General features: G+C 60.7%; 1 protein-coding gene across 4 annotated transcripts in view; it reads right to left on the minus strand.

Annotated features, from left to right (window-relative positions):
- The window catches only part of GTF2IRD1 (GTF2I repeat domain containing 1), a 69,045-nt gene extending 65,109 nt beyond the window's left edge, over positions 1 to 3,936 (minus strand). For 3 of the 4 annotated variants that reach the window (XM_028110101.2, XM_088017145.1, XM_028110100.1), the window contains exons 1-2: positions 3,808 to 3,930; positions 1,340 to 1,481 (exon numbers count right to left, since the gene is read on the minus strand). In XM_028110101.2, the coding sequence (XP_027965902.1) occupies positions 1,340 to 1,481; positions 3,808 to 3,930 (265 nt within the window). Of the gene's footprint in view, positions 1 to 1,339; positions 1,482 to 3,807 lie in introns of all 4 variants that reach the window. The other variant, XM_028110102.2, reaches the window with a different exon arrangement.
- Positions 3,937 to 12,351: the final 8,415 nt, after the last annotated feature.

Below are 12,351 nucleotides of genomic sequence, written 5' to 3' on the forward strand. Positions count from 1 at the left end.
GGACGGAGCCCCAGACACCTGCCTTCAGGGCCTGCTCTTAACCCTAAGAGCTCAGAGTCCCAAATTGTGGGCTCGAGCGGCCGCTCAGGGGCTGGCCTTCAGCGCTGGGGCCAGGCCCTAACCTTGTAGGGCCTAATCCACCACAAAGGTGAAGATGACGAGCTTACCAGGAGCACGGATGTAAATTTAGGGCATGAGAAGCCGGCACAGTGTGGGGAGTAACCACAGGGGTTGGGGCGGTGGGGCGGGGGAGGGTTGGCGACTGGGGGTGGGGGGCACAGACAGGGGCCCGGGCAGGCGGGAGGAACGTGGACGCGGAGGCTGGGGAGGCGTCTGCCGGCAGAGGAGAGGAGGGAGGGCCTCCCACGTGGGGAGACAGCGGGGACAAAGGCAGAGGGGAGCATGCACACAGAGCCGGTGAGCTAGCACTCAGCCCAGTACCGCCGGTAGTGAGGGATGCCGGGAGGGGTGACGCAGAGGGGCTGGGTTATGAGGGTCTAAAGGCCCCAGCAGCAGTGTTGAGGAGTTGGGGCTTCAGAATGACCCCCCTGCTTCAGGGCTCCCGGCTCCCAGCTCCGAGTGTTGTTCTCTTTTGCAAGTGACCAGGAACCCCTGGCAGGGCTCCCAGGGGGAGGGGTGGGGGGGGAGTGTCCTGCTACACCTCCCCGATTCTGAAGGGGTGCAGCACAAAGAGCACGGGTTTCAGAACAGAAACCCGGCCTCCGTCACTTGGCGGCTCTGTCTCCCTGGGCAAGTGGCTTCTGCTCACCATGCCTCAGTTTCTCCCTTGTAAACTGGGAGCGGTTTCCTGAGCCTGCTGGGGAAAGTGAACAGAGCACGTGGCCTGGCTCAAAGCACTACTGATCGCAACACGACTAACCGCTCGAGATATCAAGCATTTCCTTCGTGCTGCAGGTGTCCTCAGTCACTTCGTCCCCAAGAGCCACCACGAGGTGGCTCCAGATCGTTACTATAGCAACGACGGTGCCTCCCTCACTGGGTTGACGTCGGGATAACTGAGTTACATGGCGAAGGGTGCTGCACACAGCAGGTGCTCAATAAGCATTAGCTGAACGAGGGCACTGGGTCCCTGTGTGTCAGAGGTAACACCGGGCCTCAGTGTCCCCTTCTGCCAACGAGCACGCAGACGTGTCTGGGTCTGGCCCGCCCCAGGGTGGAGTCAGCTGGTCTCTATGGACCGAGGGACTGCTGGAGACTTCACGCCCCGGTGACGCCACACTGGGACGCCCGCACAGCCCCCGACACAAGGCCCCCTGGAATTGCTCTGGGGACCCTCAGGGACCACAGGCCCCACCCACTGGAGCCCTGGGGTACTCACGGCAGAACCTGAGGAAATCTGACTGCAGCTCGTTCCGTGCGTTCAGGAACATTCTCCCCTTCTCGGTGCCCACCACGAAGGCACTCTCATCATGGACAGCAACACAGGCCACCTCCGCGTTCAGCTTGGAGAGCGCCGAGCACTGCAGGGGGAGTGGGGTATGTGAGCCTGGAGGAGGTCCCCCAGCTTAGGGACACCTCCAGTGACAGCTCTGGGGGTGGGACGAAGCTCCCAGCTGCCTAAGATCCTACCAGCAGCTCCAGGGAGAGGTCACCCCTCCATGGTTCTCAGTCGGAGTCTGCAGGAGGAAGGAGTGAATGACACCCCTACCCCCCAAGCTTGGCCAAGGTCAAGGGAGAAGACAGGTCATGGAGCCCCCAGAAGAACAAAGACACAGGGCCCCTGCCCTTCCCTCCTCCCAGGTCCTCCTGGCTCTAGAGGGGTTCCTGCCTGAGGCTTGGCCCCAGCCCCAGGGACAATCCTGTCTGGTTTTCTTAAAGTCCTAAATGAGAGGAGGTTGGGGGGGGGGGGCGCCCAGGAGAATCAAGGCTTGAGCAGATCCAGGTTTCAATCCCGCATCAGCCACTTCCTGCTGTGGGACTGATGCACGTCATTCCCCTCTCTGGGCCTGATCTGCAGAATGGGGACAGGCAGCCCAGCTCCCAGGCTTTCAACGGGCTTGGTGTGGGGATTCAGCGAGGCCTGGCAGGCAGGCAGGAATCTCTAAACCGTGGTATCTCCTGTGGGTCCACAAACAGAGGTCATTTTTGTAGCCCCAGAGTTGAGGGGTTGGCAGGCCCCCTGCACGAGAAGCCCTAACACAGGGGCCCTGCAACCAAGACCACCAGCATCTCAGCCCTCCGACCTAGGTCAGCAGATCTCTGCCTGCAAAGCTCTCAGCGTGCATTCGGCGCCCCGTGAACACTGGTTTTTATGTGAGTTTGGTAGCGCTCTGCTGGGCAGTCAGGGAGTCTGGCTTCTCATCCCAGTTCTGCTGCTGTGTGACCTAGGACAGGTTCCTCAACCTCTCTGGGCCATAATCATGCCTCTCAGCTTCAGCCCAGAGTCACTCTGCTGAGGAAGCCGGGGACATTGTGGAGCCGACAGGCCTGTCCCCGGGGATCTCCTACGGTGAGGGGTGTGTGTTGATTTCCTGCTAAGATTAAAATAAAAACCTGCCGCTCACTTTCCCCGTGGCAATGCTACAAAACGTTAACAAGCAAAGGAGACAAATAGAGTCAGTTGTTCCCAACACACGAGTGGCCAAAGGAGCTGGAGAGATACTTACTTCCCTGTGTGGTCACTCTCCAGGGAATCAGCTTCCCCAGAGGCACACAGAACGGGGCTTGGAGGAAAGGCCTGGAAGAGGGTCTGCCCCACGGCCCCTGGAGACCACCCGAGGACCCAGGCCCCAGCCCCGGCGGATGCCAGCATCCAGTCACTGCCGAGCAAGGGTCATCATCACCCTTGGGGTCCGTCCGGAAACCCAGGAAGGGACCTAAGGACAGGGGGAGCATGTCTCATCCCCGCCACCAGGCGAGCTACGGGGGCCCTGCTCCTCTGAGGAGCCTCTGTAACGCCCTCTAGAGCAGTGCTGTCCGACAGAACTTTCTGTGAGGATGGAAAAGTTCTGTCGGGGCGCCTGGGTGGCTCAGTCCGCCTTCAGCTAAGGTCATGATCTCGGGGTCCTGGGATCGGGCCCTGTGTCGAGCTCCCTGCTCAGTGGGGGGCCTGCTTCTCCCTCTCCCTCTGCCCCTCCCCACCCTGCTCGTGCTCTCTCTCTTTCTCTCTCTCAAATAAATAAAATCTTAAAAATCACAAAACAGGCCACGCTGTGTGACTCCAGGCAAGGTGCTGCCTTCTCTGAACTTCAACTTCACCATCCTAACATGCAGGAATGTAGCTAACGGACACCAGACAGCTTCTAACACCCCGTTACTCTCTATCCCAGAACTTCTCCCCCCAGGAAAAGGCTACAGGAAAATGACATTATAATTTCCTCATTTGGGATAAAACACTACAGGCTTAGGTACGTAAGCAATCGTGCCAAAGGAGTGATTTACGAGGCCTCATTCCTCTCTCCTGGCCCCGAGACGCAGTTATAGCTCGTGCTTTAACTTCGGGGATTACAGCTTTCTCATGAGTCAGGTCCCTTCCTCGGAGACCTGTGACCTTCCCAGGGATGGGACCTGAATGGCAAAAGGCGATGAAATGAGGATAAGGGGTGAGGGGGCCAGGGGGCCAGGGCCAGTGCTGAATTCCAGGGCCGGATTTTCACATCCTTGGCCTCACTCAAGCCTCCCCCTGCCCGCCCCCCATGCAGGCAGATGGGGACAGTGAGTCCCAGGGGGCCGAAGACCCCTCCGTCCCTCCCCCCCGCCCGAGGTGGCAGAGGTGGGACTCGAGCTCAGACATCTGCTGACAAAGGCCGGGACTTCCGCCCCTCCGGGGCAGACCAGGGCACTCACCATGGAATCTAACGCAGACACAAGGCTGGTGATGATCTCGTCTTTGCGGGTGAAGGCGGAGCTCCAGCGGTCGGGCCCGCAACTGTTGGTGGGAATGTCGCAGCGCTTCCCCAACAAGGCCATGGTCACCTGGATGGAGGGAGGCCACGGAGGTGGGCGTGTGCCCCAGGGCGTGGTCCCCACGGCGGCGGATGCCCACCCCAACCCCGCCAGGCCCCCAGACCCCCAGGGCCGCCTCTACTTCCCAGGTGGGACGAACCAAGGGCTGGCCTCCCCTCTCCCCAAGGGGTTAGACGCATGAAGACATTAGAGCCCCCATGCAGGGCCTAGTTAGGGAGGAGGCCGCACACAGCTCCGGGCAGGCACGGGCACACGCGGCGGGGTAACTGAGGAGTGCGCTCCATGGCATGTCCCCCAAATCTGCAACTCCAGGGCTGAGCCCAGTACCACGACCAGTCCGCCTGGCACCTCAACTGCCAACTTTCCCCTGCACGTAGCTCTGGCCATGGCTCTCCCTTGCTCACACACCCTCCATGGCTCCCTACTGCCCACGTTAGCTCTGGACTCCTGCCCCTCGTCCAACTCCCCCTCCACAACCCACACTCCGGGTGCTCTAAGAATCACCGTTCCCCAAACATACCCACGTCCTTCATGGCATCCCAACTGTCACAGGTTTCCCTCTCCCTGACCCAAGTGGCCTTCTGGCCCCTCTGTCATCTGCCGATGGCCCACCCAGCTTTCAATTGTCACCGCTGCTCAGAGGGTGCCCTCAACAGCTCCACCTCCTGCCCCTTCCCGCCCTGGCTGGGCCAGGTGTCCTGGCTGGCCTCCCACATGTCCCCAGGCTCCTCTGTCACAGCTTTCTATCAAGCTGCAATGGGCAAGGCCACGGTCCCGAGGCCCACGAGCCCCAGTCTCAGAGGTTCAGAAAGACAGTGGAGACCACTTCATCTCAGGACAGGGTTTCCCCAAGACAGGACTTTGCCCCATTGTCATGAGGCTCCTGGAGGACAGAGGTGCACCCTCCCCTTGTTGGGGTGCCCTCAGACCAGGGCCCAATGCCAGGGCTCCCCCAGGCAGGGGACAGGCCTGCTGCCCCTGCACCACCTGGCCCAGCCTGGGCACCCACTAGACACAAAGGTCAGCCTCCCCTGCGTCCGGTTCCATCCTGCCCCTCCCCTACCAGAACCCGAGGAGGCAGGTCCGGGGTGCCACCCACAGGCTGCCCCAGTGCCCCTCCCTCGAAGGCAGGGACCCTTGGTTTCCCAGGAGCCGGCAACCAGGTCAGGGGTGCGAGCAGGGAGCAGGGCTGCAGGCCTCAGAGTCTGTGGATCACCTGGCCTCCCTGCTTCCTGCAGATGGGGGGTGGGGGCACCAGGCAGGCTGACGGCTGGGCCCGATGTCTTAAAGGGTGCCAAGCCCCGAGCGTCTTCTGCCACCGCAGCTGCCCCCTGACCATAAGCTCTGTGAGGGCAGGGACCGGCTTGCCAGTCACTGCTGCACCCCCAGGGCCCAGCTCAGGGCCGGCTGTGCGCGACGGGCCAAGGTGGGGCGTGGTCCGCACCACAGACTGGAGGCCTTTCGTGAGTCATGGAACCAGCGATACCAAATGAGTGTCAGAGTGCATTACACGTAACAAGGTAAGAAGTGTCCCAACTGCAGTTGTGGAAACATACGAAGGAATTAGGAAAGCACTCGAGCCTGCCTCCTGCCTCAGGTCTGGCCCGAGTCTGCTATTTGGCTGTGAATAAATATTGATTTTAACAACTGGCCGGTCAGCAGTTGGCCAACATGTGAATTGGGTTCACTTCGAAATGTTTACAAGACGTAGTTCTTCAACCAGGTTGCAATTTTACAAATGTTTTAAGTCCACAGTATTAAGGGACGTGGAGGGTGTGACAGGCCATGGACATCCTCATGGGGTCACAGGCAGCCAGTGGCCAAAACCTGGGGCCTTGTGCGGCACAAAGCCCACTGGAGGGTCTGCCGTGTGACCAGCTGAGAGGTTTGCCTGCCTGGGGCGCTTGAAGGTTTTTCCCCTCCCTTCGGCCAACCCCTCGAGCCATTCCCAGAAAGACCTCAGCCTGCCAGCCTCCCGGCCCAAATTGAATCAGGGCAAAGCAGGAGGCACCAGACAGCCCTGGCCTCCAGGTCGCCCCAGACAGCTGGTGGCTCCTTCCTGCAAAGTCCTAATCCATTTAGGAAGGAACCAGGGACTCAGGGAGGGAAGGACGGAGGGAGGGTGGGAGGGAGGAAAGGGGAGCTCGGCTTGGGCTAGCCCCCAGGCTCCTTGTCCAGGGGAAGGTGGGTGCACTTCGGGAGGCAGAAGACCCTCCTGCAAAGGCCTGAGGCCTCTGGGAGGGGGCAGGCTCCATGCAGCTGGAGCCGCTGTGCATGGGCCAGAGGCGCAAGAGCCCTGGGCCTGGGAAGAAAACCACCCAATAAAACCAACAAACTACGCAGAATAGAGAACAGGAAGATGAGAGCAGTAAACCAGGAGGCACTGAGTGGCCAGCATAAACAGGAGAGCGTCCTGGGGGTCGGCGGGTCGGGGGGAGGGCGGTGAGGACGGGAGCCATGGCGGAGCCCTCGCGCACACAGCACAGAGGCTAGGGCTGGGCAAGGCTGGAGGCACCCAAGTGCTGCTCTGAGGCACCCAGGGGAGGACACGAAAAGCATCATGTCAGGGAACAGGCAGCTGGCTCCTGAAGCAGGGGAGAGGTGGGGAGTGACTGTCAGCCACCCTCGGGTTCCTGGGTGGACAAGGCGTGCAAGGGCCGGGAGGCGAGCAGGGATGCCGTGAGCAAGCATCCTCTCTCCCCCGACAGACACTTCTCCCAAGGCTGCCAGGGGGCCACCCACCTGGTTTACCTCCCACCTCCCGGCCATTTGCCCTGCTGGCTATAACCAAAACCCAACCGCCGGCACCGACCGCTAACCCGACCACTGACACTGACCGCTAACCCGACCTCGGGCACCGACCGCTAACCCAACCGCTGGCAGAATGCGGCTCGGTCCTGGCCCCTCCTCTTCCCCGTCCAATTCTGTCCCTCTCTGCCAGGCAATCTTTTGGCTTAATGTCACCTAGGGGCTGGTGACTCTCGGTTTCTCTCCCTCTCCTCTCCTTGAACGCCACCTCCTCCTCTTCAATGTCTAAGAGGCAACTCGCCGGGAGCAGGTCCCACGTTTCCCGCTCAGATCCGCTCCTCCCTGGCCAGCCACTCGGGCGCTCGGGCTCACACCGAGGCCTCATCCCCGGCTCCCTTGTCCCTCACTTCTAAAACGATGCAGGGAGAATGCCGTCCATGCGGCTCCGGAAAGCACCCAGATCTGTCCACCTCTCATCACCGCCAGGGCCCCCTCCCCACCCAGGCCACCATCCTTGCTCGCCCACGCCACGGCCAGGCCTCCTCGCTGGCCTCCCTGCCCTTCTCTCGTCGCCACGGTCCCTCCTGCCAACAGCAGCCACGTCAGTCTCATGCCACTGTTCTGCTTGGAAGAGTCAAAGTAACAGCTCCGAGCATAGGTGCTGTGTGAGCCGGGCCCACCTGCCATCGGCCCTCTCCGCTCCGCGCTGGGCTCTGGCTCCGTCCTCCTTTTGTCCCTCACATGCCACCCGCACTCCCCTCTCCGGGCCTTATGCCTGCAGTTCCCCCCGTGCAGCGGGCTCTTCCAGGCCTGCCCCTCGCTCCATCAGCCCCGACCCCCAGCTCCTCGGGGCCCCGTCCCTGACTGCACGGCAGCCCCACCCTCACACTGGCTCCCCGTCTCTTCTTTTCCGCACAGAATCTGCTGCCATCTGAAGGGACTTGCTCATGTGCTTCTCGCCCGACTACCCCAGCAGGAATGGGAGCCCTGGGGGGCTGGGGTCGCGCCTGCCAGGTTCACCGGATGCCCGCTGCCTCGACGCCTGCTTGGGTTTTCATGGGCACGCAACAAATATTCGCGGAACCAGCCAGTGTGATGGGCGGCAGGAACCGGGACGGTCACAAGCTACATGCAGAGTGACAAGTTCGGGCTTGGAAGGCTCTCAAAAAATAAAAAAAAATTAAAAAATAAACAAAGGCAATGTGTGACACGGCAAGTCTGGATGCGTTCGGATCGCAGAGGAACGGTCCAGGAACTGAAAGTGACAGAAGCTGCCGGGTTAGCCAGGCGTCCTGGACAGGTGCTCCTCTCGCGGCCCAGGACCCCAGCACCAGCACCCGTGGACACCGGTCTGGGGTGGGGCACCGGCGTGTGTCACCCTCTTTGTTTACGTGATCCTCCATCGCAGAGGCAAGGACCCCCAGCCGGTGGGTACTGAGGATAAGGTCGTTATGTCTGTCTGTTCTCAGGCCTGCTCCTGTCCTTCAAGAAGTGGTGGGAGAACTGTACTCCTCACACTCACCAGGATGGGGGGGGGGGGCGGGGAGGACAGAAACATCAGCTGATTGAAGCCATGGCTGATGCACGGCTAGGGTGATCAGCTTGCCCCGGTTCGCTCCAAACCTCTGAGTTTAGCACAGAAAGTCCCCTGTCCTGGGAGACTGAGGCAAACTGAGACCGCTGGTCACCCCACGACACAGGGACCAAGAGGTCTATATGCCCCTCCCAGATGCTGAGAACAAAGACGGACAGACAGGAAGGCGAAGTGATGGACACTAGGGCCTGTCCTCAGGTCCAAAAAATCAATTTTGGGACTCCTGGGTGGCTCAGTCGGGTAAGCATCAGTGACTTCAGCTCAGGTCACGATCTCGGGGTCCTTGGATCGAGCCCCGCGTCTGGTTCCCTGCTCAGCAGGGGGTCTGCTTCTCCTTCTCCCTCTGCCTGCCTCTCTGCCTACTTGTGATCTGTCTGTCAAATAAATAAAATCTTTTAAAAAAATCAATTTTACCTAATCAGGTGAGAGATGGGCTGGGTGGCTCCCGGGGGAGGGGATAGGCCCTCCTTCTCCAGGGAGATTTCAAGGAGCTGGCGGAAAGCCACTCTCTTGACCTGTCTGGAGACCAGATGGGGGCCAGGGTCTTGTTTTATGAAGCACTGAAAGGCAGAGCAGGGGTGGGTGAAGACCCTGGGTCCCAGGGGAGCCTGACACGCAGCCAGGTACAGCCGGGATGATCTCTGGGCACGGTTCCAGCTCCAACATCCCGATTCCAGTTTCTGAGCAGCTCTGCTCTTCCTGCCTGATGCCCTCCCTCCCCCACCCCCCCAAGCTGGGGACTCCTTGCCCACACAGCAGCAGCTTTGCTGACCGCCAAGAGCTGGAGGCCAGCCCAGTCTCCGAGCCAAGGAGTAGCCAAGCGCTTATGTGCCCGTCTGAGTCACTACAGCCCCGACCCAGGGCAGACCTGTCTCCAGTCAGGAGGCACCTGTGGGGGCCAGGCCCAGAAAGCCCACGGGCACCTCGGCTGGGGTCTCTAATCCCAAACACCTCGCACGGGGCGCTCCAGGCCAGCTAGGAGGCTCGGTGGGGGGGTATCCCTGTGCCTGTCCTTTCCGCCGCCCGTGGCCTGCTTGCCTGGGGAGACAGGTACTCACTCTGGCAGGTACCTGATCTCTCGCGGTGACATGTGGCCCAGCAGGAGAAGCGAAGGGGGCTGATGGGGTAGGAGGTAGGAGAGGGGTGTGCAAGCAAAAAAGTCAGGGCTGCAGAGGAACCTCTCGGCCCAGCCCATCTAAAACTCTCCTTCCCCACCAGCATCCGGATGCTCCCTCATCTAAGGGTTCAACCCCCCCCCACAACTCCCCCTCCCCTCCTTGCCCTGCTTCCACTACCAGCTCCTTCCTCCCCTCCCAGGCTGCAGATCCAGCCTCACGGCCACCAACCATGGCCGTCCACCAGGGCCCCCTCGGACACTGCTGTCCCACTCATGAGCACTCTGACATCTGTGACCGCTGTCCAGGGAGCGGGCTGGATGGAGGGGACTCGCCCCATTTTAAGGGTGAAGAACCCAAGACCTATAGGACCTTCCTGTTCAAAGTGAGTGACAAAGCCAGGATGACACGTGGGACATCTGACACAACCAGTCCCTTTCTGCTCCTACTTGGGGCAAGAGTCCTCGTTCTGAGGCGTGGGGCTCATGGCGGAACCCCAGGTGCGGTAACCGGCCAGCAGCGCGGCCGATGAGACCCAGGGAGGCCAGCAGAGAGAGACTAAGGAAGAGCTTGTGCGTTCGATGACAGGAATCCAGGTGCCCAACCTGCACACCATGGGCCCAGGGCTCAGAGCGACACACAGAGGACACCCAGAGTGGCCCAGGCCTCAAACAGCAAGTGCCAAGGAGGTGGGGTCAGCCGGCCATCCAGGGACCTGGCTGCCCCTCTCCTTGCCAGGGGCTCAGCAGAGGGGAGTGAAGGAGGGAGGGACATGGCTGTTTCCCAAACACCCAGGCTTGGTGAGACCCTGATGTCTGGCTAATTCTCCCAACCACCCTCAATTTCCAGAGCTGGACATCGAGCCTCGAGCACCCTGACCATAAACCCCAGAGCCAGCATGTGAAAAAGGTGGGATCTCAGCCCAGATCACCCCGAAGAAATTGGGGTCCCTCTGATGCAGCCTTTGACTATTTCCCTTTGGGATGCCAACAGACCAGCGGGTGTGGCCTGGCTGGCAGGGAAAGGGGGGCCCACTCAGCACTCGGCTTCCTCACCCATGGGGCCCAGGCAGGCACAGGCAAGGAGACCCCAGGAGGGCCTGGGGGAAGTGGGCCTGTCCCCCAAGCCTGGGGCCACCAGTGGCGGGTGCCTTCCCTGGCCAGCAGCATAACTGGGAATCGAGCCTGCTCATGTGAGTTTCCCCCTCAAGTCTGCTGGAGCCTGACAAGTACGTGCTTAAGGAATCGGGAATGTGAGCGGGCATCTGCGTGCGGGTCTGCGTGAGTGTGCACATGCGATGGTACATGTGTCCGAGAGAGAAAGCACAGCGGTGGAATGCATGGGGATGGGTAAGAAAGGAGACAGTGTGCGCACAACCCACACGGAACAAGAGCAGCCCCCCCACCCCCCCCCTCCCTGGCCATAGTGACAGCATGTGGCCTGGCCCACCAGGCTGGGGAAGGTCCCTTGTCCCCACGGGTTTGGGACTGAACCAAGAAACCGATGTTGAAAGCTCTCCTACAACCAGCACGCTAGGGAGTGGTGAGCCAGGGGCCACCCATGAGCTGGGTCTGCTCCAGCCCCTTCCATATCAGGGGTGTGAGCGCCCCTCCCTTCCTCCTTCCCTTCCACACACTTGTTGATCCCCGAGGGCTACACTGGGTGCTCACTGGCCACCTAGCTGGGCTGTCCTGGGAGAGAGTAGAGAGCACACCTCCACCTGGCTGTCAGCCGGGTCCTGGTCCCCAGGCAGTGCGGTCTGCCGAGGCGGGTGGGGGCAGCCTGCAGAAGCTGAGGCCGGCCTACCTCTCAGGAGGCCCCAGGCAGGATGATTCCCTGGCCTCCCTTCACCCCAGCCTGTTTATTCAATCCTCCTGGGAGCCTGCCCCGGGTTAGGCAGACTTGGAAATGACTCAGATGGCCCCACCTGCCCTCCTAGTGCTCACAGGGCCTGTCTGTCCACAGAGAATTATCAGACCATGAAATGAGGACAAGCAGGGAAGTGTGCCCGAGTTACAGAGCTTGACACCAGGGAAAGGGGTTCCTCACATCTTCTGTTTACTTAGCTTTGGGGGAGTAGGGGGTCTCCAAACAAGGTTTTCCGGAGTTGATGAATATTGAGATGGGTTTTGAAGGGTGAATAGGAGTTCTCTGGGAGCACACATGGAAAGGTGATTTCTGTGGCACAGGGGAGAAGCTTGGCTTGCAGATACACAACCTCCGCTCCATAAGCAAAGGGAAATGTTTGGCTGTACTCACCCACTGTTCACTCTGGAGTATCAATCCTAAGATTAGAGTGGATGCCGGGACGCAGAGGTATCTGGGCCCCCGTGAGCCTACCAGCTCCCATGTGCCCCACCCCCGACCTGCCGAGAACCGGCCTATACACAGAACGGGGCCAAGAAAGGTGTTCGGTGGGGAGAGGCCATTTATGCAGGTTTGGAAGAATCAGGAGGCAAGAAAAGAGTAGGTGGAGGAGGGGGGGGGTACTCTGGACAGGGTGCAGCACTAGCAAAGGCACTGAGGCATGAGCCTGCAGGGCGTGGTACGGGACCCTCCCGGAGGCCGGGAGGGGAGCTGGGGCAGATCCCTGAGCCCTTCCAACATAGACCGAGGTCAGATTCTGAAACCATCTGGTAGGAAACACCCGTGCTCCGTCCCACCCTCGGCCCCGGACCTGGGCCTGCACCTCAGAGGGCCCCACCCCGGCCCCCTCCAAGGGACAGCAGTGTGCAGGCCTAAGAGGACACACTCCACCCGGAGCATGAATCTGCCCCAGAATATCTTCGGGGTGCTCAGGCCCCTGGGGTCCACTGGGCAAAGAAATCCCCATTCTGGGCCCCTGGGGTCCGCTTCTCTGGTGTGTGCTCCCCCTGGGGCTCTCAGCATGACAACAAATTACTGGACACGTCTCCCAACAAATGGAGACATCCAGTTCCCCTCCTTCTTGAATACGGGGCTTCATAA

Source organism: Eumetopias jubatus, unplaced genomic scaffold (assembly GCF_037043125.1).
Source record: "Eumetopias jubatus isolate StellerSeaLion01/CBP00866 unplaced genomic scaffold, mEumJub1_p1.0 scaffold_12, whole genome shotgun sequence".
Taxonomy (NCBI): domain Eukaryota; kingdom Metazoa; phylum Chordata; class Mammalia; order Carnivora; family Otariidae; genus Eumetopias; species Eumetopias jubatus.